Source organism: Agelaius tricolor, unplaced genomic scaffold (genome assembly GCF_023055355.1).
Source record: "Agelaius tricolor isolate 1412-34295 unplaced genomic scaffold, bAgeTri1.0.p SCAF_86, whole genome shotgun sequence".
NCBI lineage: Eukaryota > Metazoa > Chordata > Aves > Passeriformes > Icteridae > Agelaius > Agelaius tricolor.
Window position 1 is genome coordinate 557109 of NW_027269346.1, and position 22361 is coordinate 579469.

At 62.2% G+C, this 22361-nt stretch overlaps 2 protein-coding genes and 1 long non-coding RNA gene across 4 annotated transcripts; 1 reads left to right on the plus strand and 2 right to left on the minus strand.

Moving 5' to 3' along the window:
• Nucleotides 1-166: 166 nt before the first annotated feature.
• On the minus strand, nt 167-12581 carry LMF2 (lipase maturation factor 2). Of its 2 annotated transcripts, none has more exons than XM_071418485.1 (14): nt 12426-12581; nt 10428-10681; nt 9650-9678; nt 8899-9095; nt 7949-8127; nt 5853-5991; nt 4818-4952; nt 4213-4318; nt 3528-3624; nt 3268-3450; nt 2866-3034; nt 2298-2409; nt 2055-2163; nt 167-1108 (listed from the first exon to the last, which is right to left on the minus strand). In XM_071418485.1, the coding sequence occupies exons 1-14, from the start codon at nt 12526-12528 to the stop codon at nt 803-805; spliced, it is 2118 nt and encodes a 705-aa protein (XP_071274586.1). In that variant the 5' UTR covers nt 12529-12581; the 3' UTR covers nt 167-802. The 2 variants fall into 2 exon arrangements, with proteins under 2 accessions (XP_071274586.1, XP_071274587.1); XM_071418486.1 differs by lacking the exon at nt 167-1108 and adding an exon at nt 1342-1371.
• Nucleotides 12582-12601: 20 nt separating this feature from the next.
• Nucleotides 12602-22285, plus strand: NCAPH2 (non-SMC condensin II complex subunit H2). Its single transcript, XM_071418487.1, has 21 exons — nt 12602-12649; nt 13790-14036; nt 15206-15307; nt 15857-15912; nt 16318-16393; nt 16485-16556; nt 16984-17063; nt 17953-18095; nt 18166-18243; nt 18723-18820; nt 19002-19073; nt 19153-19219; nt 19747-19854; nt 20066-20119; nt 20534-20613; nt 20710-20767; nt 20931-21008; nt 21127-21170; nt 21265-21366; nt 21908-22057; nt 22133-22285. Exons 2-21 carry the CDS (start codon nt 13929-13931, stop codon nt 22280-22282), a joined length of 1776 nt encoding a protein of 591 aa, XP_071274588.1. The 5' UTR covers nt 12602-12649; nt 13790-13928; the 3' UTR covers nt 22283-22285.
• Nucleotides 15375-21276, minus strand: LOC139585657 (uncharacterized). Its single transcript, XR_011677196.1, has 3 exons — nt 20536-21276; nt 18151-19865; nt 15375-16551 (listed from the first exon to the last, which is right to left on the minus strand). It is a non-coding gene; the product is annotated as an uncharacterized lncRNA (long non-coding RNA).
• Nucleotides 22286-22361: the final 76 nt, after the last annotated feature.

Sequence of the window (22361 nt, forward strand, 5' to 3'; positions counted from 1 at the left end):
CTGGGACCCCCAGACCCTGCACAGCACCCCCAGGCCTCGCCCTGGGGCTCTACAATAAACCTGCTCCTGCTGCACCCCTGTGTCAGTGCCCCCCTCCACAGGGGTGACCCTGCCCAGGGCAGGACCCCCAAAATCCCAAATCCCAAACCCAGGAGAGCTGCAGGGCTGGAATGTCAAAGGCTTTAATTAGAAAATTATAGGAAACCTCTGGGCTCGGGCTGAGCCGGGCAAGGGGGGAACCACGGGATGGGCAGAGCCCGCGGGGGGGAGCACCCCAAAGTGCCGGGGGGGACCCCAAAGTGACCTGAGGGGCTGGGCAGGGTAACCGGAGGGCTGGCACTGCCCAAACTGCCCCAGCCCGTGGGCACAGAGCCCCCACCTGCTCTGAGCCCCTGACCTGTGCTGAGCCCCCCCACCGTGGGGCCTGGAGGGGTCCCTGGGCACTGGGGAGGGGTCCCCCGACATTGGGGCTGGGTCCCCAAGGGGTTTCTGGGCACTGGTGCAGGGTCCCAAGACACTGGGACATGTCCCCAAGCAGCCCCCAAACCCCAGGGAGGGGTCCCCAGGAGCGCCTGGACACAGGGGAGGTGTCCCCAAGGGTCCCCAGGTAGCGGTGGGAGGTGTCCCCAAGCCCTGGGTGTGTCCCCACAGGCGGTGGGAGGTGTCCCCAAGCCCTGGGTGTGTCCCCACCCCGCATGGCCACACAGTGCTGAAGGCACTGGCCCGGGCTGGGGTCCAACAAGCGCTGCCCCCCCAGCTGGGGACTCCCTCCCTGCCCCCCGTTTTTGGGGGGCTGCGGGGGCTACTTCTTCCTCTTGTTGGCCTGCCGGCCCTCGGGCCGCGTCCCCTCCGTGCCCCGCGTCCCCTCCGTGCCCCGCGTCCCCTCTGTGCCCCGCGCCCCGTTGCGCTCTCCCCGCTCCCGGGGCCCTTTGTGGCGGGCGGGGGGCGGCGCCCGCCGGGCCAGGGCCCGCAGCAGCCCCGCGGTGGCGGCCACCAGGTAGAGGGACCAGAGCAGGGCCGGGCCCGACACGGGCTGGCACAGGCGGCGCACGGAGCTCAGCAGCCGCGGCAGCAGCGCCTCAGCCCGGCGGCGAACGGGGGGCTTGTCCTGGGGGAACGGGAAAAGGGGGAAACGGGGGTCAGGGGGATTGTCCTGGGGGGAAACGGGTCAGGGGGGATTCTGCTGGGGGAAAGGGGTCAGGGGGGATTGTCCTGGGGGACAAATGGGGTCAGGTGGGCTTCTGCTAGGGGGAGAGGGGTCAGGGGGGAAAAGGGGGTCAGGGGGGCTTGTCCTGGAGGGAAACAGGGTCAGGGGGGAAAAAGAGGTCAGGGGGGCTTGACCTGGGGGAAAGGGGTTCAGGGGGGCTTGTCCTGGGGGACAAACAGGGTCAGGGGTCTTGTCTTGGGGGGAAAGGGGTTCAGGAGGAATTATCCTGTGGGAAATGGGGTCAGAGGAGCTTGACCTGGGGGGAAAGGGGGTCAGGGGGGACTGTCCTGGAGGAAATGGGTCAGGGGGGGATTGTCCTGGGGAGAAAAGGGGGTTGAGGGAGGGAAGGGAGTGGGGGTGAGGGAAAAGGGCCAGGGGTTGAAAAAGGGAATCAGGGTGAGGGAATGGACTCAGGGGACAGGGAGAGAAGAGGGTCAAGGTAAGGGAAGGGGGGATCAGGGGCTGATAAAGGGGATCAGGGTGAGGGAATGGGCTCAGGGGCAAAGAAAAGGGGTCAGGGTAAGTGAAGAGGGTCAGGAAGAGGGGGCCAGGGGAACAAGGGACAGGGAAGGGGTCAGGGGGCCGAGGGACAGGGAGGGATGGGGGCTCAGGGGTGAGGGAAGGGGGGATCAGGGGCCAGAAAAGGGAGTCAGGGGAGAGGGATGGGGGCTTGGGGGGCCAAAGGTGAGTGAAGGGGATCAAGGTGAAGGAAGAAAGGGTCACGAGCAGTGGAACAGGGTCAGGGAGAGAGTGGGGGTAAGGGAAGGGGGGTCAGGATCATGGCAGGAGGGCCAGGGGTGTTGAAGGACGCGGGTCAGGAGCCAGGGAGGGGTGACCCCGTGCCCACCTTGAGGCCGTGCTGGCTGAGCAGGGACTCCAGCGTGGGGTGTCCCAGGGACACGGCTGGGAAGAACTCCTGCACGTGCTGCCGCCGCCACCACGGTGCTGGGCCTGGCCTGGGGGCACAGGGGGCTCAGGTGACCCCAAACCCTCTCCCCCAGGGCCGGGCTGGGGACACAGGGGGCTCAGGTGACCCCAAACCCTCTCCCCCAGGGCCGGGCTGGGGGCACAGGGGCCCCTCCCCGCTCACCTGCCCTCGCTGGGGGATGTGAACCAGTACTTGTAGAGCTGGGCCCGCAGGAAGGTGGGTGGGCGGGCGTGGAACGGGTACCGGGACTCGTCCGTCTGCACCAGGCGGATCACTGCGGGACAGGGGACAGGGATGGGGACAGCCTGGCACGGGGGGACAGCCCTGGCACAGGGGGGACAGCCCAAACACACCTGGGGACAGCCCTGGCATGGGGGGACAGCCTAAACACACCTGGGGACAGCCCAAACACACCTGGGGACAGCCCAAACACACCTGGGGACAGCCCAAATGCAACCCAAACACACCTGGGGACAGCCTGAACCCACCCCAGACAGAGCCAGGGACAGCCCCCAAACCGAAACAGGGACAGCCCCCAAACCCAAACCTGGACACCTCCAAGGCTGCGGGGACACCCCAAATCCATCCAGGGACACCCCAAACCCAAACAGGGAACACCTCAAAACCATGGTGGCACCAATGCTGGGGAGGTCCCACCATACCCTCGGTCCCCAGAGCCCACAGCCCCGCTGTGTCCCCTGTCCCCGTGTCCCCTGTCCCGGTGTCTGACCGTCGGGCTGTCCCTGCAGCAGGCGCAGCACCAGGGCACTGAACCAGGGGCTGTTCTGGTGGGGCCCGAGGGCGGCGAACCAGAGCTGCCAGTCCAGGCGGGGCTGGTGCGGGGCCACCACGGCCGGCGCCGCGCTCACGTTCCCGGGCTTGTACATGAACTCGATCTCCTGGGGATGGGAACCACGGCTGCCATGGCAACGGGGACAGGACACCTCCGGAACCCAGCCCCAGCCAGGGCCCCGAGTCACCTCAGCCCGGGAAAGGGACATTCCCACCCAAAATCCTGGGATTCTGTGACAGGGACAGCAGCCCAGGCTCCCCATCCAGCTGTGCCCGTTCCTGTGCCCATCCCAGGCTCCCCATCCAGCTGTGCCCATCCCTGTGCCCATCCCAGGCTCACCGTCCAGCTGTGCCCATCGTAGCTGCCCTCCAGGATGACCTCGGGCCGGCCGCCCACGCCGGTCATCCTGCGGAAGAGCCCGTAGGAATTGACCACCTGGAACCGCTCCACGGCCCCGAACATCTGGTGGATGCCGGGCCACAGCTTCCCGTTGGACTCGTGCTCGATGTAGGTGAAGGGCACCTGGGAGGACAGGGGGGCTCTGTCACGGCCTGGGGGGTTTGGGGGTCCCCAAGAGCCCCGTGGCCCCCAGGCCTCACCAGGCTGACGGCGAACAGGCCCACGGTGGCCGTGGCCATGATGGCCCACTGCAGGGTGGCCCACAGCTTCCAGAAGCATCCCCGGACGCAGGCACAGCTGGGGGGGCACAACTGGGGGGTTATGGGGGCAAAGAGGCTCAGCCCTCCCGGTTTGAGGGGGTTAAACCCCTCCACACTAAATCTGATAGCTCAAATCCTGGAGCGGGACCATCCCTTCCCATCTCCCAGGGTGTGACACCCCAGTGTCCCCCACACCCCTGGGAGCACCCCAATTCCACCCACGCCCCTGGGAGCACCCCAATTCTACCCACACGCCTGGGGGCATACCGGTGTCCCCCACACCCCAAGGGCACCCCAGTGTCCCCCACACCCCTGGGATCACACTGGTTTTACCCACAACCGTGGGGGCACCTGGTGTCACCCCCACACCCCTGGGGGCACCCCAGTGTCCCCCTACACCCCTGGTTTCACCCACAGCCCTGGAGACACCCCGGTATCCCCCACACCCCTGGGATCACACTGGTTTTACCCACACCCCTGGGGGAACCCTGGTTTTACCCATGCCCCTGGGAGCACCCCAATTCCACCCTACACCCCTGGGGACACTCTGGTTTCACCCACAGCCCTGAAGACACCCCGGTGTCCCTCACAGCCCTGGGATCACACTGGTGTCCCCCACACTCACCGGTACATGGCCGCAAGGATCTCCCAGGACAGGGACAGGGAGGCCACCCCCACGAGCGGCAGCGTCACCGTGCGCAGCCACATGGTGAACTCATGGTAGGTGAAGGCTGCAGGGGGGACAGCCATGGGTCAGGGACAGCCCGGGGTCGGGGACAGCCCGGGGTCAGGGACAGCCATGGGTCGGGGACAGCCATGGGTCGGGGACAGCCATGGGTCGGGGACAGCCCAGGGTCAGGGACAGCCCGGGGTCGGGCACAGCCCGGGGTTGGGCACAGACATGGGTCGGGGACAGCCATGGGTCGGGGACAGCCATGGGTTGGGCACAGCCATGGAACAGGGACAGCCCTGGGTCGGGGACAGCCCTGGGTCGGGGACAGCCATGGGACAGGCACAGCCCCTGTGCCCAGGAGGGTCACACGGGCTGTGCCCAGGAGGGTCACACGGGCTGTGCCCAGGAGGGGCACACGGGCTGTGCCCAGGAGGGGCACACGGGCTGGGCCCAGGAGGGGCACACGGGCTGGGCCCAGGAGGGGCACACGGGCTGGGCCCAGGAGGGGCACACGGGCTGTGCCCAGGGGGGCACACGGGCTGTGCCCTGGCACGTACCCACTTTGGAGTCCAGCAGTTTCCTGTCCCAGTCGATCTCCAGGCTGAAGTAGTGCACGGTCCAGCAGAGCAGGAGCCCGTAGGTGCTGAGCTCCAGCAGCGTGCCCAGCACTGAGCCCAGGCTGGGGGGCCAGCCTGGGGCACAGAGGGGCTCAGAGCCTGCCTGGGACCCCCCTCACAGCCCTGGGGTCACCCACGGGCACAGGGCTCTGCCTGCACTGTCACCTGTCCCCTGCCCAGCCTGGAAAGGACCCCCCAAACCAGGGATGCTGGGGGTCCCACTGCTGCCAGTGTTGGAAAGGAAGGAGCAGGGAAAGGCCCAGGAGCAGCAGTACCTCACTGGGACACAGAATTCCAAAGGCTGGGAGCTCCTTGTGGGGTGACAGCAATGCCAGGAAGGATGATCACACAGATAATTTATCTGTTATTATTTATCTTCCTTAATTCCCTGATTTCAGAGGGAAGTGAAACCTCCTCCTCCTCCTCCCCCCACACCCAGCTCTGACCCATTGCAGCTCCAGCCCCAACACCAGGGAGGAATCAGGGAATCCTGGGATGGGTTGGGTGGGAAGGGACCCCAAAGCCCCTGCAGTGCCAGCCCTGCCATGGCAGGGACACCTCCCACTGTCCCAGGCTGCTCCAGCCCCAGTGTCCAGCCTGGCCTGGGGCACTGCCAGGGATGCAGGGGCAGCCCCAGCTGCTCTGGCAATCCCAGCCCAGCCAGGAATTCCTCATTGCCAAGATCCCATCCCTGGCTGCCCTCTGGCACTGGGAGCCATTCCCTGGGTGCTGTCCCTGCAGGCCTTGTCCCTGTCCAGCTCCAGGCCAGGCTGGATGGCCCTGGAGCACCCCAGGACAGTGGGAGGTGTCCCCACCCATGGGGGCTGGAATGGGATGGGATTAACAGCCCCTTCCCACCCCATCCTTCCCTGATTTCACAGCCGTGCCCCTGGGGTGTCCCATGGGCACAGCCCCTGCCCTGGGGTGAGTGTGGCAGCTCCCACAGTGTCCCCTGTGCCAGCCTGGGGCTCTCACCATTGCTGGGCCTCCTGCGGGGCCGGCCCAGCCAGGGCCCCACGTGCTCCTCGTCCAGCAGGGAGAAGGCCAGCACGATGGTCAGCACGTTGAAGAAGTTGTAGTTGCCCGTGAGGATGATGAGGACCTGCAGCAGGACCTGGGGGGCACAGGGGGGGTTTGGGGGTGTCACAGGGCCAGGGGGACAGAGGACACTGGGCACAGCCCAACCAGCAGCTCCAGAGTGGCCACCTCACCTCCCAGTGCCTGTGGGGACGAGCCAGCCCCAGCCCTGGAGAGGCCCCCGAGGGGACCCCCCTGGCACAGAGAGACCCAGGGGTGTCACAGACACGTTTTTCTTTATATCCTTTAAAAGCTTTAAACCTGCTTTACCTTCCTACTAATCCTATCTCACAACAAAAAGCGAGCACACCAGTGATTAACCAACACCAAACCCACCACGCTCACTAGTACAGCACCCAAAAAATCCCCAAATTAATAAAATCCTGGATTAACAAAAAGCGAGCACACCTGTAATTAACCAACACTAAACCCTCCACACTCATTATATGTCACCCAAAAAATCCCAAAATTAATAAAATCTGAAATCAACAAAAAGTGAGTACACTAATAATTAACCAAAACTAAACCCACCACACTCACCAGTACAGCACCCAAAAAAATCTCAATAAAATCTGAAATCAACAAACTGAGTGCACTAGTAATTAACCAAGACTAAACCCACCACACTCACTATACGCCACCCGAAAAATCCCAAAATTAATAAAATCCCAAATTACAAAAAGTGAGTACACAAGTACTCATCCAACACTAAACCCACCACACTCATTAGCACCCCACTCGAAAAATCCCAAAATTCATAAAATATCAAATTAACAAAAAGTGAATACACCAGTAATTAACCAACACTAAGCCCACCACAGTGATTATTAGCACACCACCCAAAAAATCCCAAAATTAATAAAATCCCAATTTAACAAAAAGTGAGTACGCTAATAATTAACCAACACTAAACCCACCACACTCACTAGTACAGCACCCAAAAAATCCCAAAATTAATAAAATCCCAAATTTACAAAGTGAATACACTAATAATTAACGAACACTAAACCCTCCACAGTGATTAGCACACCATTCAAAAAAATCCCCAAATTAATAAAACCTCAAATCAACAAAAAGCGAGTATACCAGTAATTACCCAACATTAAACCCAGTACATTCATTAGCACACCACCCAAAAAACCTTAATAAAATCTGAACTCAACAAAGTGAGCACACCAGTAATTAACCAACACTAAACCCAGTACAATCATTAGCACACCGCCCAAAAAATCCCGAAACCAAGAAAATCCCAAATAATCAAACCCAAACCTCTCCAGCAGCCCCTCTGAGGTGCAGAATTACCCACCAATGCCCACCCCCAGGGGCAGGAGCCCCCTGAAGTGCAGGATTGCCCATCCCCAGGGGCAGGAGCCCCCTGAGGTGCAGGATTACTCACCCCAGCCCATCCCCACAGGCAGGAGCCCCCTGAGGTGCAGGGTTACCCACCCCAGCCCAGCCCCAGAGGCAGGAGCCCCCTGAGGTGCAGGGTTACCCACCCCAGGGGCAGGAGCCCCCTGAAGTGCAGGATTGCCCATCCCCAGAGGCAGGAGCCCTCTGAAGTGCAGGATTACCCAGCCCATCCCCAGAGGCAGGAGCCCCCTGAGGTGCAGGATTGCCCGTCCCCAGAGGCAGGAGCCCCCTGAAGTGCAGGATTGCCCATCCCCAGGGGCAGGAGCCCCCTGAAGTGCAGGATTGCCCACCCCAGCCCACTCCCAGAGGCAGGAGCCCCCTGAGGTGCAGGGTTACCCACCCCAGGGGCAGGAGCCCCCTGAGGTGCAGGATTACTCACCCCAGCCCATCCCCACAGGCAGGAGCCCCCTGAGGTGCAGGGTTACCCACCCCAGGGGCAGGAGCCCCCTGAAGTGCAGGATTGCCCATCCCCAGGGGCAGGAGCCCCCTGAAGTGCAGGATTGCCCACCCCAGCCCACTCCCAGAGGCAGGAGCCCCCTGAAGTGCAGGATTGCCCGTCCCCAGAGGCAGGAGCCCCTGCCCACCTGGCAGTAGAAGGCGAAGAGGCGCAGGCGGCGCAGGGGCGCGAAGAAGAGCACGGGCACGGCCACCTCGATGACGTAGGTGGCCACCACGCTGAGCTTCTGGAACCACACGGGCAGCTGGTGGGCCAGCCACGCGCCCGGCGTGGGGATGCACTGGCTCTCGTAGTGGTAGGTCAGAGCTGGGGGGCACACAAACCCCACACATCCACCCCAATCCCGGGCAATCCCGGCTTTTCCCATCGCTGAGTACAACCAGGGCTAACCAGGGAAAAGCTTCCCGGGGCAAAAGCGATCCCAGGTTAAGGGGTACCTCGGGGTTGAGGGATACAGGGTGCTTTGGGGGGGGTTTCCATAATTTACTGCCTAAAAATTTGCCTCAATTCTGGGTAATTCTGGTTTTTCTCACCCTCATCTCACCTGCACCCCTCATCTGTGAGCCCCCAAAGCTGCAGCCCTCACCTGTGAGCCCCCCAACACCTGAAACCCCAAACCTATGAGCCCTCCCAAACAGCTCACCCCCCTAAAGCTGCAGCACTCCCCAACACCTGGACCCTGAAAGCTGCAGCCCTCGCATGTGAGCCCCCAACATCTGAACCTCCAGAGCAGCCCCCTCACCTGTGAGCCCCCCAAGAGCTGAGCCCACAAAGCAGCCCCTGTCACCTGTGAGCCCCCCAAGAGCTGAGCCCCCCTCACCTGTGAGCCCTCACCAGGTGGGGCAGCACCTGGTGAGTTTCACAACCCCTAAAACTGGAAAAGTCCCCCCAAGAGCTGAGCCCCCCTCACTTGTGAGCCCCCCAAGAGCTGAGCCCCCAAAGCAGCCCCTGTCACCTGTGAGCCCCCCAAGAACTGAGCCCTCCTCCGCCATGAGCCCCCACTAGGTGGGGCAGCAGCTCATGAGTTTCACAACCCCTAAAACTGGAGAATTCCCCCCAAGAGCTGAGCCCCCTCACCGGTGAGCCCCCACCAGGTGGGGCAGCGGCTGGTGAGTTTCACCACGCCCGAGGCGAACATGAGGCGGAAGAGGAGCCAGCGCACGGCCCAGAAGGTGACGGCGTCGTGGGGCCTCCAGGCCGGGGACCCCCATCGCAGCAGGCGCAGGGGGGCCACCAGCACGGCCAGGAACCCGGCCTCCAGCAGCAGGCTGTCCCTGGGGGATGGGGGGGACAGAGCTGAGACCCCCACCCTGCACCCCACAGGGCACTGGGGACACGGGCATGTCCTGCTCGTGGGGCTGAGGACACAGGCATGACCTGTATGTGGGGTGGGGACACGGCCATGCCCTGTATGTGGGGTGGGGACACGGCCATGCCCTGCTCCCCATCCCACTGTGCCCCCACTGCATTCCCCAGAGCCCTCCACATCCCCTGTCCTGATCCCCAGAGCCCCCTGTGTCCCCTACCCTGTCCCCAGAGCCCCCTGTGCCCCCCAAACCAGTCCCCAGAGCCCCCCACCCCACTGTGCCCCCTGTCCCACTCCCCAGGACCCTCTGTGCCCTCTACCCCAGTCCCCAGAGCCCCCCAACCCACTGTGCCCTTTGCCCCAGACCCCACAGCCCCCCATGTCCCCTATCCCATCACCAGAGCCCCCCACCCCATTGTGCCACCCTCCAGGACCCTCTGTGCCCCCCACCCTGGGGGCCCAGGATGGTTCCCCAGCCCTGAGCCCCCCAAAAGCCCCAAAGGTGAGGGGGGCCTGACTCACCACTGGAAGTACAGGAACACCTGTCCCACCTGCGGAGAGGGAGCGGGGTGGGGATGAGCCGGGGGGTCTGACATCCCCCAGACACCTCCCCATGGGGAGAGGGGTGGGCACAGACCCCCTGGGCCCCCCTGGCACAGGAGCAGTGGGAGGTAACAGCCACCCCTGGGAGGGCTGGGCTCACGCAGATCATCTGCCCTTTCTTAATTCCTGATTTCAGAGGGAAGTGAAACCTCCTCCTCCTCCCCCCACACCCAGCTCTGACCCATGGGAGCTCCAGCCCCAACACCAGGGAGCATCCAGGGAATCCTGGGATGGTTTGGGTGGGAAGGGACCCCAGAGCCCCTGCAGTGCCAGCCCTGCCATGGCAGGGACACCTCCCACTGTCCCAGGCTGCTCCAGCCCCAGTGTCCAGCCTGGCCTTGGGCACTGCCAGGGATGCAGGGGCAGCCCCAGCTGCTCTGGCAATCCCAGCCCAGCCAGGAATTCCTCATTGCCAAGATCTCATCCCTGGCTGCCCTCTGGCACTGGGAGCCATTCCCTGGGTGCTGTTCCTCCATCCCTTGTCCCTCTGCACCTCCAGGCCAGGCTGGACGGGGTTGGAGCACCCCAGGACAGTGGGAGGTGTCCCTGCCCGCGGGGGCTGGAATGGGAGGGCATTAACAGCCCCCTCCCACCCCATCCTTCCCTGATTCCATCACTGTGCCTCCCCCAGCACCCTGGGCACGCCAGGAGCTGGCGGGACGAGCCACCACCCCCCTGTCCCCTGCCGTCCCCGCACCTGGTAGAGCGACAGATAGAACATCCTGAGCAGGGCAAACACCAGGCAGTCCCGCATGGAGTCGCAGAGCAGCGCCCCGAGCGCCGCCAGCATTCCCAGCAGGCAGAGCAGCTCCATGCCCTGCTCCGTGTCCAGCCCCAGGCGCGGCCCCAGCCACAGCAGCGTGGGGACATCGCGGAGCTGCTCCCAGAGCCCCTTCCCGCTCAGCCGCAGCACCCGCCGCGCCGGCAGCAGCCCCTCGCGGCCGTACAGCCCTGCGGACAGCGGGAAACACGGATTAAACCCGGCACTCCGGGGAAAACACGGCTTGAACACGGCATTCCGGGGAAAACCCGGCGAAAACCCGGCATGCCAGGGAAAACCCGGCTTAAACCCAGCATAAACCCGGCATGCCAGGGAAAACACGGCTTGAACCCGGCATAAACCCGGCATGCCAGGGAAAACACGGCTTGAACCCGGCATAAACCCGGCATGCCAGGGAAAACACGGCTTGAACCCGGCATAAACCCGGCATGCCAGGGAAAACACGGTTTAAACCTGGCATTCCTGGGAGAAAACCCGGCATAAATCCCACATTCCCGGGAGAAAACTTGGGAAAAACCCCCGGTAATCCCGGGAAAAAACCCGGCATAAATCCGGCACTCCCGGGGAAAACCCGGCACAAACCCCATATTCCCGGGGAAAACCCCGCCATTCCCCCGAGAACCGCGGCATTCCTGGGAAAAACCCAGGTATTCCCAGGAAACATCCACAATAAACCCCACATTCCCGGGAGAAAACCCTGAATAAACCCGCCGTTCCCGGGAAAAACCCCGCCATTCCCCCGAGAACCCCGGCATTACCTGGAAAAAAAGCCCGGCATTCCCGGGAAAAAAACCCGGCAGCACCACCGAGGAGCCGGGGCTGGTGCCGGGACAAACCCGAGGCACCGGGAGTGCGACCCGGGCCCGTCCCTGCCTCCATCCCGGCCCCGTCCCTGCCTCCATCCCGGGCTCCATCCCGGGCCCGTCCCTGCCTCCCTCCCGGCTCTCCCGGCCTTGATCCCTGCCGGAGCGGGCGGGAAGAGCCCAGGTGCGAGCCAGGAGCTGCCAAAGCCACGTGGAAGGGACGGGCGGAGGCGGCTGCTGGGGCTCAGGGGGACCGGAGCCGCGCCGGGACGGCCGGTGCTCCCGGGAAGGAGGAAACGAGGGGGGAAACGAGGGGGGAAACGGGAGATGAAGGCGGCGGGAGGAGGGAAAATGATAACGGGGATACGGAAAATGATAACGGGGATACGGAGAGATCGGCCCCGCAGCGGGACGGGGACGGACTGTCCCTGCCCCGGCTCCGCCGGTCCCCTCCCGACCCCGATCCCGTCCCGGTTCCATGGGTCCCACTCTCGGCTCCACCGGCCACGTCCCCAGCTCTCTCCCGGCTCTGCCCCGGTTCCCCCAGACCCACTCCCAGCCCTATCCCGGTTCTCCCGTCCCTGTCCCAGTTTTCCCGGTCCCACTCCCGTCCCTAGCCCGCTTCTCCCGGCCCCACTCCCGGCTCTGTCCTGGTTCCCCCAGCCCTATCCCAGTTCTCCCGGTCCCACTCCCAGCTACGTCCCGGTTTCCCGGGCCCCACTCCCATCCCTATCCCGGTTCCCTCGACCCCCCTCCCGTCCCTATCCCGGTTCCCCCGGTCCCATCCCCATCCCTATCCCAGTTCCCTCAGCCCCACTCCCATCCCTATCCCGGTTTCCCCGGCCCCAGTCCCGGCTCTGTCCCGGTTCCCCCGGCCCCGATCCCGGCTCTGTCCCGGTTCCCCCGGCCCCGATCCCGGCTCTGCTCCGGTTTCCTCGGTCCCACTCCCGGCTCCGTCCCGGTTCCCCCAGCCCCACTCCCGTCCTTGTCCCGGTTCCCCGGCCCCAGTCCCGGCTCTGCCCCGGTTCCCCCAGCCCTGTCCCGGTTCCCCCGCCCCAGACCCGGCTCTGTGCCCGTTCCCGGTCCCGCCCGGCAGTGCCCGCCGCGGTACCGGGGATCTGTACGTAGAGGGAGCCGAAGGCGGCGATGTAGACGGCGGCCAGCCCGGCCAGGAACAGCGCCCGCGGCCGCGCCAGCTCCCCCATGGCGGCCATGGCGGCCCCGGGCCCGGCGGCGCGCGGCGCTGACGTCAGCGGGGCCGTGACGTCATCGGCGCGCGGGGTGCGTCGCGGAGCGCGGGAAGGACGAAAATGGCGGCGGCGATCGGGGGACGAGGTGGGGCTGGTGAGGGGCGGGCAGTGGGGACACGGCGGAATCGGGGTTTGTATGGGACCGGGATGGGGACCGGGATGGGGATCGGGATCAAGGTTTGGATCAGGACTGAGATCGGGATCTGGATGGGGACCGGGACCGGAATCACGATCGGGATTGAGGTTTGAATGGGGACCGGGACCGAGATCGGGATCACGGTCGGGACCGAGGTTTGAATGGGGACCGGGACCGAGATCGGGATCACGGTCGGGACCGAGGTTTGAATGGGGACCAGGATCAGGTCGGGATCGAGACCGGGATTGGGATCTGGATTAGAATCACGATCGGGATCGAGGTTTGGATGGGGATCGGGACCGGGATCAGGGTCGGGATTGAGGTTTGAATGGGGACCGGGATGGGATCGGGGTCGGAATGCCGGTCGGGATTGAGGTTTGGATCGGGACCGGAATCACGGTCGGGATCGAGGTTTGGATGGGGAGCGGGACCGGGATTGGGATCGGAATCACGGTCGGGATCGAGGTTTGGATGGGGAGCGGGACCGGGATTGGGATCGGAATCACGGTCGGGATCGAGGTTTGGATGGGGAGCGGGATCAGGTCGGGATCACAGTGGAGATTGAGGTCGGGATGGGGACCAGGATTGGGATTGGGATCACAGTCGGATCGAGGTTGAGAGTGCAGTTGGGGTAGGGATTGGGATGGGAATTGGGGTCAGGATCAGAATTGAGGTTGGGCTCGGGACCAGGGCAGAGTTAAGGATGGGAATTGGGGTCAGGGTCAGGTGAAGGTTGGGATAGGGGATGGGATTGGGGTGAGAATCAGGGTGGGGAGCGGGATCAGGGCTGGGACTGGGTTCCAGATTGGGATTGAGTTTGAGGTCGGGGTCAGGGTTGGGACTGAAGTTAGGGTCAGGATCAGGTCAGGATTGGGATCACGGTCAGAGTGAGAATCGGGGCCAGGGCTGGGACTGGGGTTGGGGTCAGGGTCGGGGTTGGGATCACAAACAGGGTCAGGATCGGGACTGGGCTTGGCAGTGGGGTTGGGATCTGAGTGTCGGGATTGGGATTGCTGTTGGGATTGGGGTGGGGATCTTCCAGCCCAAACAATTCCCCGTTGCCTGAGCTGTGTCCCCGTTCCCACCCAGCCGAGCTGTGATTCCTGCAGAGCTTCCCCTGGAGCTGTCCCCTGCCCTGCAGCCCAGGACACTCATTCCCTGAGGGACCCTCCTCCAGGGCTGGGAGCTCCCAGGCCGCTTTTGGGGTGTCTGCAAGGGGGATCCCACCATGGAAGAGGTGGATTCCCGCTTCCTGCACCTGCTGCAGCCCATCCGGGACCTCACCAAGAACTGGGAGGTGGACGTGGCTGCCCAGCTCGGGGAGTACCTGGAGGAGGTAACGGGGTCACCCTCGTGTCCCCTGCCCCTCCTTTTCTTTCTCCTTTTTCTTCGTCTTCTTCCTTTTATCCCTCTCTTTCCTGCTCTTTTTCTCCCTATTTTTCTTCCTCTTTTTCTCTCTCCTTTTTGTCTTCCTTTTCTTCATTTTATCCCTTTCCTTCTTTTCTCTCTCTTTTTACCCCTTCTTTTCTTCCTTTTACTCCTCTCTCTCTTTCCCCCTTTTTTTATCCCTCCTTTTCTCTTTCTCCCTTTTTTTCCTTTTCTCCCTCCCTTTCCCCCTCCTTTCCTGTCTCCTTTTTCCTCCTTTTATCCCTCTTTTTCTTCTTTTTATCCCTCTCTTTCCCCCTCCTTTCCTCTCTCCTTTTTCATTTTCTCCCTATTTTTATCCTTCCTTTTCTCCCCTCCATGGCCAGGTGAATTTTCCCAGGTGAATCCCAGGGTCATCCAGCTGGGGTGGTGGCCTTGGGGACAATGACACCTTTCCCAGGCTCTCTGCCACCTCCCCTCATCCCTGTGGCACCCCAGACCCTGCCAGGCTCAGCCTCTCCTCCTGCCTGTGAGGAACAGATTTATAAAGAATTCCCAAAACCTCACAGAAAGCTCTCACAGTTTTATGCATCCGTATGCAAACACTGAAATAAGGTGTGCTGACTTAAAGCCATAAAATAGAAATGGCATTGTTGGGAGAGAGATTGAAGTAGGAAAAAGTTTCAAAATACGGCCTTGCGAAAGAATTTTAAAGGAAAAAAAATTAATTAAGTTTTAATAAAAAACTTAATCTTAGAGAATTAAAACTGGGAAAGACGCATGGTAGCAAGACCACATGGAGGAAAAATAGAAATTATTAATGTTAGAATTAACAGCAATATTAGAATTAATATAATTAATTCTAAGTGATCAGCATTAGAATTAACAGCAATATTAGAATTAACATAATTAATTGTAAGTGGTCAGTGTTAGAATTAACAGCAATATTGTGTGGTAGAAGCTAATAGGGTGAAAAATACTTACAAGGTGTTGTAACCAGAAAATAAGTTAGCTTTTAGTAGAACAGTGCTGAGTTTGAAATCTTTTATATCTCACCCTTTGTTGAGACTGATTAGAGAATAAAACCTTTTCAAACACCTCTGTAAAAGCTAAACCCAAACCCTGCCCTGCCCCTCCCAGCTGGACCAGATCTGCATTTCCTTCGACAATGGCAAAACCACCATGAACTTCATGGAGGCAGCGCTGCTGATCCAGGGCTCTGCCTGCATCTACAGCAGGAAGGTGAGCTCACACCTGCCCCATCCCATCCCATCCCATCCCATCCCATCCCATCCCATCCCATCCCATCCCATCCCATGATCCTGAGCCACCCCAAGTCCCTGGGCTCACCCCGCAATTCCCCCTTGGCTTCAAGTCATTGATTGTTAATTTCAGCTCATCCTTCCGAAACTGGATCCCTTTGTAGGTGTTGGCAGCCCCAGGGAACAGCAGGAATTTTGCTGTTCTCCAGGGTGGGATATAAAATCCTATTTTGTCACAAAATTGTGGCATGTTGGAGCTTTTGGACCACAGATTCCTGGAATGGTTTGGGTGGGAAGGGACCTCTGAGCCCATCCAGCGCCACCATGAGCAGGGACACCTCCCACTGTCCCAGGCTGCTCCAATTCCAGGGATTTCCCCCAGTCTGGCCGTGGAATGGCTGAAAAAAGGGAAAAGAGCACCAAACCCCAGGGAATTGACCCCCGTGATGGGAGAGGGGGAGTCCCTTGGGTGGAAGGGCTTTCCCAGGAGCTGCTCCCCCCTTTTCCAGCTCCAGGTGCTGTTTTCCAGGTGGAACACCTGTACATGCTGGTCTGCCAGACACTGGACTGCATCTCCAAGAAAAAGTGAGTGGGATTTTCCCTTCCCAGGGGGAAATTTCCCTTCCCAGGGGAGAATTTGTCCTGCAGAATCCCTGCCCTGGGTCTGTCCTGGGCCATCCCCACTCCCATCCCTGCCCTGGGAGGTGCATCCCAGGCTTAGGAATGCCATCACAGTGATAACACACAAAGACAGGGCTGGTTTTCCTTCTGGTTCATGGGGATTCAGGAGCCCAAAGGAGCCTGAGGGAGCCTTTTCCAAAAGGAAAATCCCTTCGGAATGTGCTGCCAGCTCCTTTGGACTTCCACACTGACACGAACGAGAGGGAAAACCCCGTTATTTTTTGGGATTTTCCCACCTGGAGGGGCCACAGCAGGGCTGGAGGGACCTTTGGCCACCATTCCCTGGATCCTGAGCCCGTTTTTCCCTAGGAGGGAGAAGCTCCCCACTTCCCTGGGCCCCGATGGCCGCGATGCCGACGCCACCTTCACGGAGAAGGAGGAGGAGGTGAGGCGGGCTCTGTGCTCCCTGTCCTGCTCCAGGGGGGTCCCCTGGTGTCCCTGCCAGCTGGGGTGACACTGGGGGGGCTTTCCTGCAGTTCCTGTCCCTGGATGACATCCCAGAAACCAGCCAGGCCAGCGTGGACATGAGGAGGGATCAGCAGCCTGCCGTAAGAGAAACCACTTGCATTTTATGCCTCCTTTTAGTTCTCCTTTCCCTTCTTTTATTCCTCTGTTTATCCCTCCTTCCTCCTTTTCTCCTTCCTTTTTTCCTATATTCCATCTTTTTATCCTTCCCTTTCCCCCTCCTTTTCTCCCTCTTATCCCTGTTTTTATCCCTCCCTCTCCTCTATCCTTTTTCCTCATTTTCTTCCTTTTATCCCTCTCCTCCCCCTCCTTTTCTCCCTTCCTTTCCCCCTCCTTTTTCCTTCTTTTCTTCCCTTTATCCCTCTTTTTATCCTTCCCTTTTTCCCTTCTTTCCTCTCCTCCATGGCACCATTTTCCCAGGTGAATCCTGGGGCCATCCAGCTGGGGTGGTGGCCATGGGGACAATGACACCTTTCCCAGGCTCTCTGCCACCTCCCTGTCCCTTTCCAGGCCGTGAGCATCGTTCCCCTCACCCCAATGTCCCTGGTGCCCCCGGAAGAGGGGGAGAAGAAGGAAAACCCCCTCCTGAGGTGCCACTCCTGGGATTGTCCTGTGTCCCCTCCCCTGGTGGGATTGTCCTGTGTCCCCTCTTCTGCTCCAGTCCCTGGATATGATTGTCCCATGTCCCCTCCCCTGCTCCAGTTGGGATCCCTGGGTGGGATTGTCCTGTGTCCCCTCCCTGGTGGGATTGTCCCATGTCCCCTCCCCTGCTCCAGTCAGGATCCATGGGTGGGATTGTCCTGTGTCCCCTCCCCTGCTCCATCCCTGGATGGGATTGTCCCATGTCCCCTCCCCTGCTCCAGTCCCCGATGGCATTGTCCTGTGTCCCTTCCCCCGGTGGAATTGTCCCATGTCCCCTCCCCTGGGTGGGATCGTCCTGTGTCCCTTCCCCTGGGTGGAATTGTGCCATGTCCCCTCCCCTGCTCCAGTCCCTGGTGGCATTGTCCCTTGTCCCCTCCCCTGGGTGGGATTGTCCCGTGTCCCCTCCCCTGCTCCAGTCCCTGGTGAGATTGTCCCTTGTCCCTTCCCCTGGGTGGCATCGTCCCTTGTCCCTTCCCCTGGGTGGCATTGTCCCGTGTCCCCTTTCCTGCTCTAGTCCCTGGTGGCATTGTCTCGTGTCCCCTCCCCTGGGTGGAATTGTCCCGTGTCCCCTCCCCTGGGTGGAATTGTCCCATGTCCCCTCCTCTGCTCCAGTCCCTGGTGGCATTGTCCCGTGTCCCCTCCCCTGCTCCAGTCCCTGGTGGCATTGTCCCATGTCCCCTCCCCTGGGTGGCATTGTCCCGTGTCCCCTCCCCTGCTCCAGCCGGGGTCCCTCAGCACACGCACACAGTTCCTGCTGGGATCTGTGGAGGAGCAGGCCGGTCCGGGGATGTGCCCGGGGGCCGCGGTTGGGGACAGTGTCGTGCCGTGTCCCCGCAGCCGGCGTGGCGAGGTGCTGGCCAGCCGCAGGGATTTCCGCATGAACACCTCCACCCCCCACGCCTCCGGCGCCTTCCTGCTGGAGCTGGCCGGGCTCTCCCCCACCCACCCGCAGCTTGAGCAGCGCCTGGGGACAGCCACAGGTACTGGGGGCTCTGGGGTGCCTCTGTCACTGTCGCTGTCCCTGCCAGGACTCACTGTCGCTGTCCCCAGGAATGGCTCCGGGATCCAGCCCCGCGGAGCATCACAGCACGGCCCTGGTGAGGGCACTGAGCTTCTGCGAGGAGGCAGGTGAGGGGTGGCACCTGCCAGGGTGTCCTGGGGTCCCTCTGTCCATCCAGGAGGCTGCAGAGGAGGGTGAGGGCTGAATTCATCCCTGACAGGAGGGGACAGTCAGGACTGGGCTTGGCTCCCAGGGAACAGGGACAGGAGGAGAGGGAACGGCCTCAGGCTGGATTTTGGGGAATTTCCTCCTGGAAAGGGCCGTGCAGCCCTGGCACAGCGGTGAGGTCCCTGTCCCTGGAGGGGTTTAACATCCCTGTGGATGTGGCACTGGGGACGTGGGCAGTGGTGGCCCTGGCAATGCTGGGAACGCTTGGATTTGGGCTCTGGGGGATTTTCCAACCCTACCAACTGCAGCATTCCCTGCTCCTGCCCTCTGCTGCCCCTGCCCTGGCAGGAGAAGCTCCTGGGGGCATTCCTTGGCAGACAGGGTGGGAATGGGTGGTTCTGGAAGCTTCTCCAGCCTCTGCCCATTCCCACCCCTCCAGATGATGCAGGACCTGACGATGACGACGTTCCCGGGGCCCCCCTGGGGGCTGATATGGAAGCGACCCCAGTCCCTAACGAACACATCGTGGCTCAGAGGGTCTGTGTGGGGCAGGGGCTTGGGGGACTGCCCGTGCTCCTTCCCTGGATCCCCTCACTCCTTCCCCAGAGCCTTGTGCTCCTTCCCTGGATCCCCTTGCTCCTTCCCCAGGCCCCTGGATCCCCCAGCCCAGCCCTTCCCTGCCCCCCAGTCCCTCACTGTCCCTCTCCGTGTCCCCCAGAGCACGCCCCGGACCCGGGGGTACGTCCTGCGGGAGAGAGCCCCAAGCCACGACCCCAAAGCCCTCAGCAAGGTAAGGGGGGGCCTGGAGCCAGGGAGATCCCAAATCTGGGATGCCCCAGAGCCCCTGCCCATGCTCACCCCTGTGCCAGGAGGAGCCCAATCCGTGGCAGAGCCTCGACCCTTTTGGAGACTCCGAGGAGAAGCCCTTCAGGAAAGGTATTTTGGGGGAAACTGGGCAGCTCCAGGGGAGCAGGGACAGCACAGCCTGTGCTGGGTCATCCCTGGCCACGTGTCCCTCAGTGTCCCCAGCCCCACAGCAGGTTATTCCCAGCCCCATGGTGGGTTCTTCCCAGTCCCACAGGGGGACATTCCCAGCTCATGGAAGGTCATTGCCAGCCCCATATCCCTCATATTCCCAGCTCCATGGTGGATCCTTCCCAGTCCCCTGGGAGGGTCATTCTTGGCTATGTGTCCCTCAGTGTCCCCAGTCCCACAGTGGGGTACTCCTGCTCCCACAGGGGGACATTCCCACCTCATGGAGGGACATTCCCAGCCCCATGTGCCATCCCCATGGCAGGTCCTTCCCAGCCCCACAGGGGATCACTCCCAGCCAGACTGGACATCCTCAAATGTCCCTGTCCCCACACTGGGTCATTCCAGCCCCACGACATCCAGAGGGGCCCCTTCCCCTTCCCAGCCCCTGGTGGTGGCCGCACACCCGGTGTCACCTGTGTCACCTGCAGGGAGGCCCTTCCTGGTGCCACACGGCCTGGATGACGTGGTTGGAGGCAAGAGGAAGAGGAGGAGCCCGAGGAAGCTCCAGGATTTCACGAGATGGTTCTCTGCAGCCTGTGAGTGATTTCTGTGGGATTGGGATCCAAAAGGATTTAAAAATCTTTAACAGAAGGATTTAACAGCCCTGTGCCTGTGGCACTTGGGGACACGGGCAGGGGTGGCCTTGGCAGTGCTGGGGGGGGACTTGATGGGCTCAGGGGGCTTTTCCAACTTTGATAAATCCATGGAATTTCCATCCAATGATTGTTCCTGATCTGCTCGCCCCAGACAACAACGTCACAGAGGGACGGAAAAGCAGGAGGAAGGGCCCCACCTTTGCAGGTGAGGGGACAAGGGCAGGGACACATTCCCTGTCCTGGGGGACACCAGGGACTGGATCCTGCAGTGGGGAGGGCATGGAGAGGAAGGACACCCAAAACTAGGGGCAATGGACACCAGGGACTGGATCCTGCAGTGGGGTAGGAAGGAGGGGAAGGACATCCCAAAACTGGGGGCAATGGACAGCAGGGATGGGACCCTGCAGCGTGGAGTGCATGGAGGGGAAGGACACCCAAAACTGGGGGGGGGAATGGACACCAGGGACTGGATCCTGCAGTGGGGAGGGCATGGAGGGGAAGGACACCCAAAACTGGGGGGAATGGACAGCAGCTCCTGCAAAGGGGAAGGGCCTGGGAGGGTTCTGCTTTGGGGGGGTGCAGAGGGGCCATCCCAAATCCCTGCTCCCACCCCCTGCAGACCTGGAGGTGCTGTACTGGCGGCAGTTCAAGGAGCGGCTGGCGGCGCACAGGAAGCTCCGGAGCCGGGGGGTGAGCGGGGTGTGGGCTAAACTGGGAGGCTGGGGGGCTCCAGCATCCCCTTGCCATGCTCTGGGGGTGCTCAGGGGAGCTCAGGGCTGTTCCTCCCCCCAGGAGCTGCTGAGGGAGCCAGAGCCAGACCAGGAGCGTGGTGCTGACAGCGATGAAGGGGCAGGTGCTGGAACCCAAAACCCCAAATCCCCCCAGCCTGGGGAGCCTTTCTTTCCTTCCTGGGGGTCTGGGGGGGGGGGGGGGGGTGGTCCTAGAAGGTTGGGGGGGGTCTCAGGGGACACTGAAGGGGTCTCAGGGGACACTGAGTAGTGTCCCCATCCTGGCAGATGGGGATGATGATGATTTTGTGGAGCACGAGGACATGGAGCCTGAGGTGCCAGAGGAGCTGGAGGAAGGAAACCTGGGTGAGCTGCTGACCCTTCCCTCCCCAGTTCCCTGGCCCATCTGTCCCTGAGGGTCCCTGTCCCTCCCAGGGGGGTGGCAGGGTGCTGTCCCCCACTCTGGTGACCCCTTTTCCCACAGACCCCCCCGAACCTGGCTACGAGGAGCTGGTGCGCAGGAACGTGGTAGGTGCTGGTGTGGGGACCTGGGGGTGACTCCAGAGGGTCAAGGTGTCCCCAGGAGGCTCGGACGTGTCCCCATTGCTGTCCTTGTCCCCAGGAGCTGTTCATGGCCAGCTCGCAGAAGTTCGCGCAGGAGACGGAGCTGTCGCAGCGCATCCGGCAGTGGGAGGAGCGTGTGGAGCCGCTGCTGCAGGAGCAGGCACGGACCCGGGCCGGGCTGGCACCTGGGGGGCACTGCCCGGGCTGGGCAGGGGGTGGCACTGCCCTGCTCACCCCTGAACACCCAGTACCCACCCACTCTGAGCCCTCTGCCCTTCCCTGCCCACCCCTGAGCACCCCATACACACCCCAGAGCCCCCTGCCCACACTTGAGCACCCCTGAGACCCTACCCACCCCTGTCCCCTCATACCTGCAGGAGTCCTGTGCCCCATTCCATGTCCATGGACAGGGGCTGGCACTGACTGGTGACAATCCCTGTCCCCTCACTGTCCCCCAGGAGAGCCGTGTCCCATTCCATGTCCATGGACAGGGGCTGGCACTGACTGGTGACACTCCCTGTCCCCTCACTGTCCCCCAGGAGAGCCGTGTCCCATTCCATGTCCATGGATAGGGGCTGGCACTGACCAGTGACACTCCCTGTCCCCTCGCTGTCCCCCAGGAGAGCCGTGTCCCCTTCAATGTCCGCGCCTACGGGCTGGCACTCACTGGTGACACTCCCTGTCCCCTTGCTGTCCCCCAGGAGAGCCGTGTCCCCTTCGATGTCCGCGCCTATGGGCTGGCACTGACTGAGCGCTGCGCGGAGCTGGGCCGGTGGCACTCTCTGGCCAGCCTGGTGGCCGGGCAGCCCCCGTTTGAGGTGTGCCGCTACCTGCTGGCCTCGCTGCAGCTGGTAAGGCTTTGGGGGCTCCCTGGGGGGTCGCTGGGTGTGCCAGGACCCCCCTGCCACCCTCTGTCCCCTCCCCAGGCCAACGACGCGGAGGTGGAGCTGGCGCAGGAGCCGGGGCTGGAGGCGGCGCTGGACACGGCGCGGCTGCGGCTGCTCTCGGCCCGCCCGGCGCACGAGAGGTTCCAGCACTTCCAGCTGCCCTCCCAGAGAGACCCCGGCCCCCAATAAACCCCCCCCCCTTTGCTAAGGAGAGGCCTCTTCCCTAGGGGGGGGTGTGATGGGCATGGGGGGGGTTACAGGATACACC

What these genes read in the sequence shown, in the direction of transcription:
- NCAPH2 (XM_071418487.1), top strand. Translation starts at nt 13,929, where the DNA reads ATGGAAGAGGTGGATTCCCGCTTCCTGCACCTGCTGCAGCCCATCCGG. An exon ending in GACTGCATCTCCAAGAAAAA is followed by an intron (nt 15,913 to 16,317) that starts GTGAGTGGGATT and finishes GTTTTTCCCTAG; the next exon opens with GAGGGAGAAGCTCCCCACTT. An exon ending in TCACGGAGAAGGAGGAGGAG is followed by an intron (nt 16,394 to 16,484) that starts GTGAGGCGGGCT and finishes GCTTTCCTGCAG; the next exon opens with TTCCTGTCCCTGGATGACAT.
- LMF2 (XM_071418485.1), bottom strand. Translation starts at nt 12,528, where the DNA reads ATGGCCGCCATGGGGGAGCTGGCGCGGCCGCGGGCGCTGTTCCTGGCC. An exon ending in CCTCTACGTACAGATCCCCG is followed by an intron (nt 10,682 to 12,425) that starts GTACCGCGGCGG and finishes CGCTGTCCGCAG; the next exon opens with GGCTGTACGGCCGCGAGGGG. An exon ending in ATCCTTGCGGCCATGTACCG is followed by an intron (nt 3,625 to 4,212) that starts GTGAGTGTGGGG and finishes GTGCCCCCCCAG; the next exon opens with CTGTGCCTGCGTCCGGGGAT.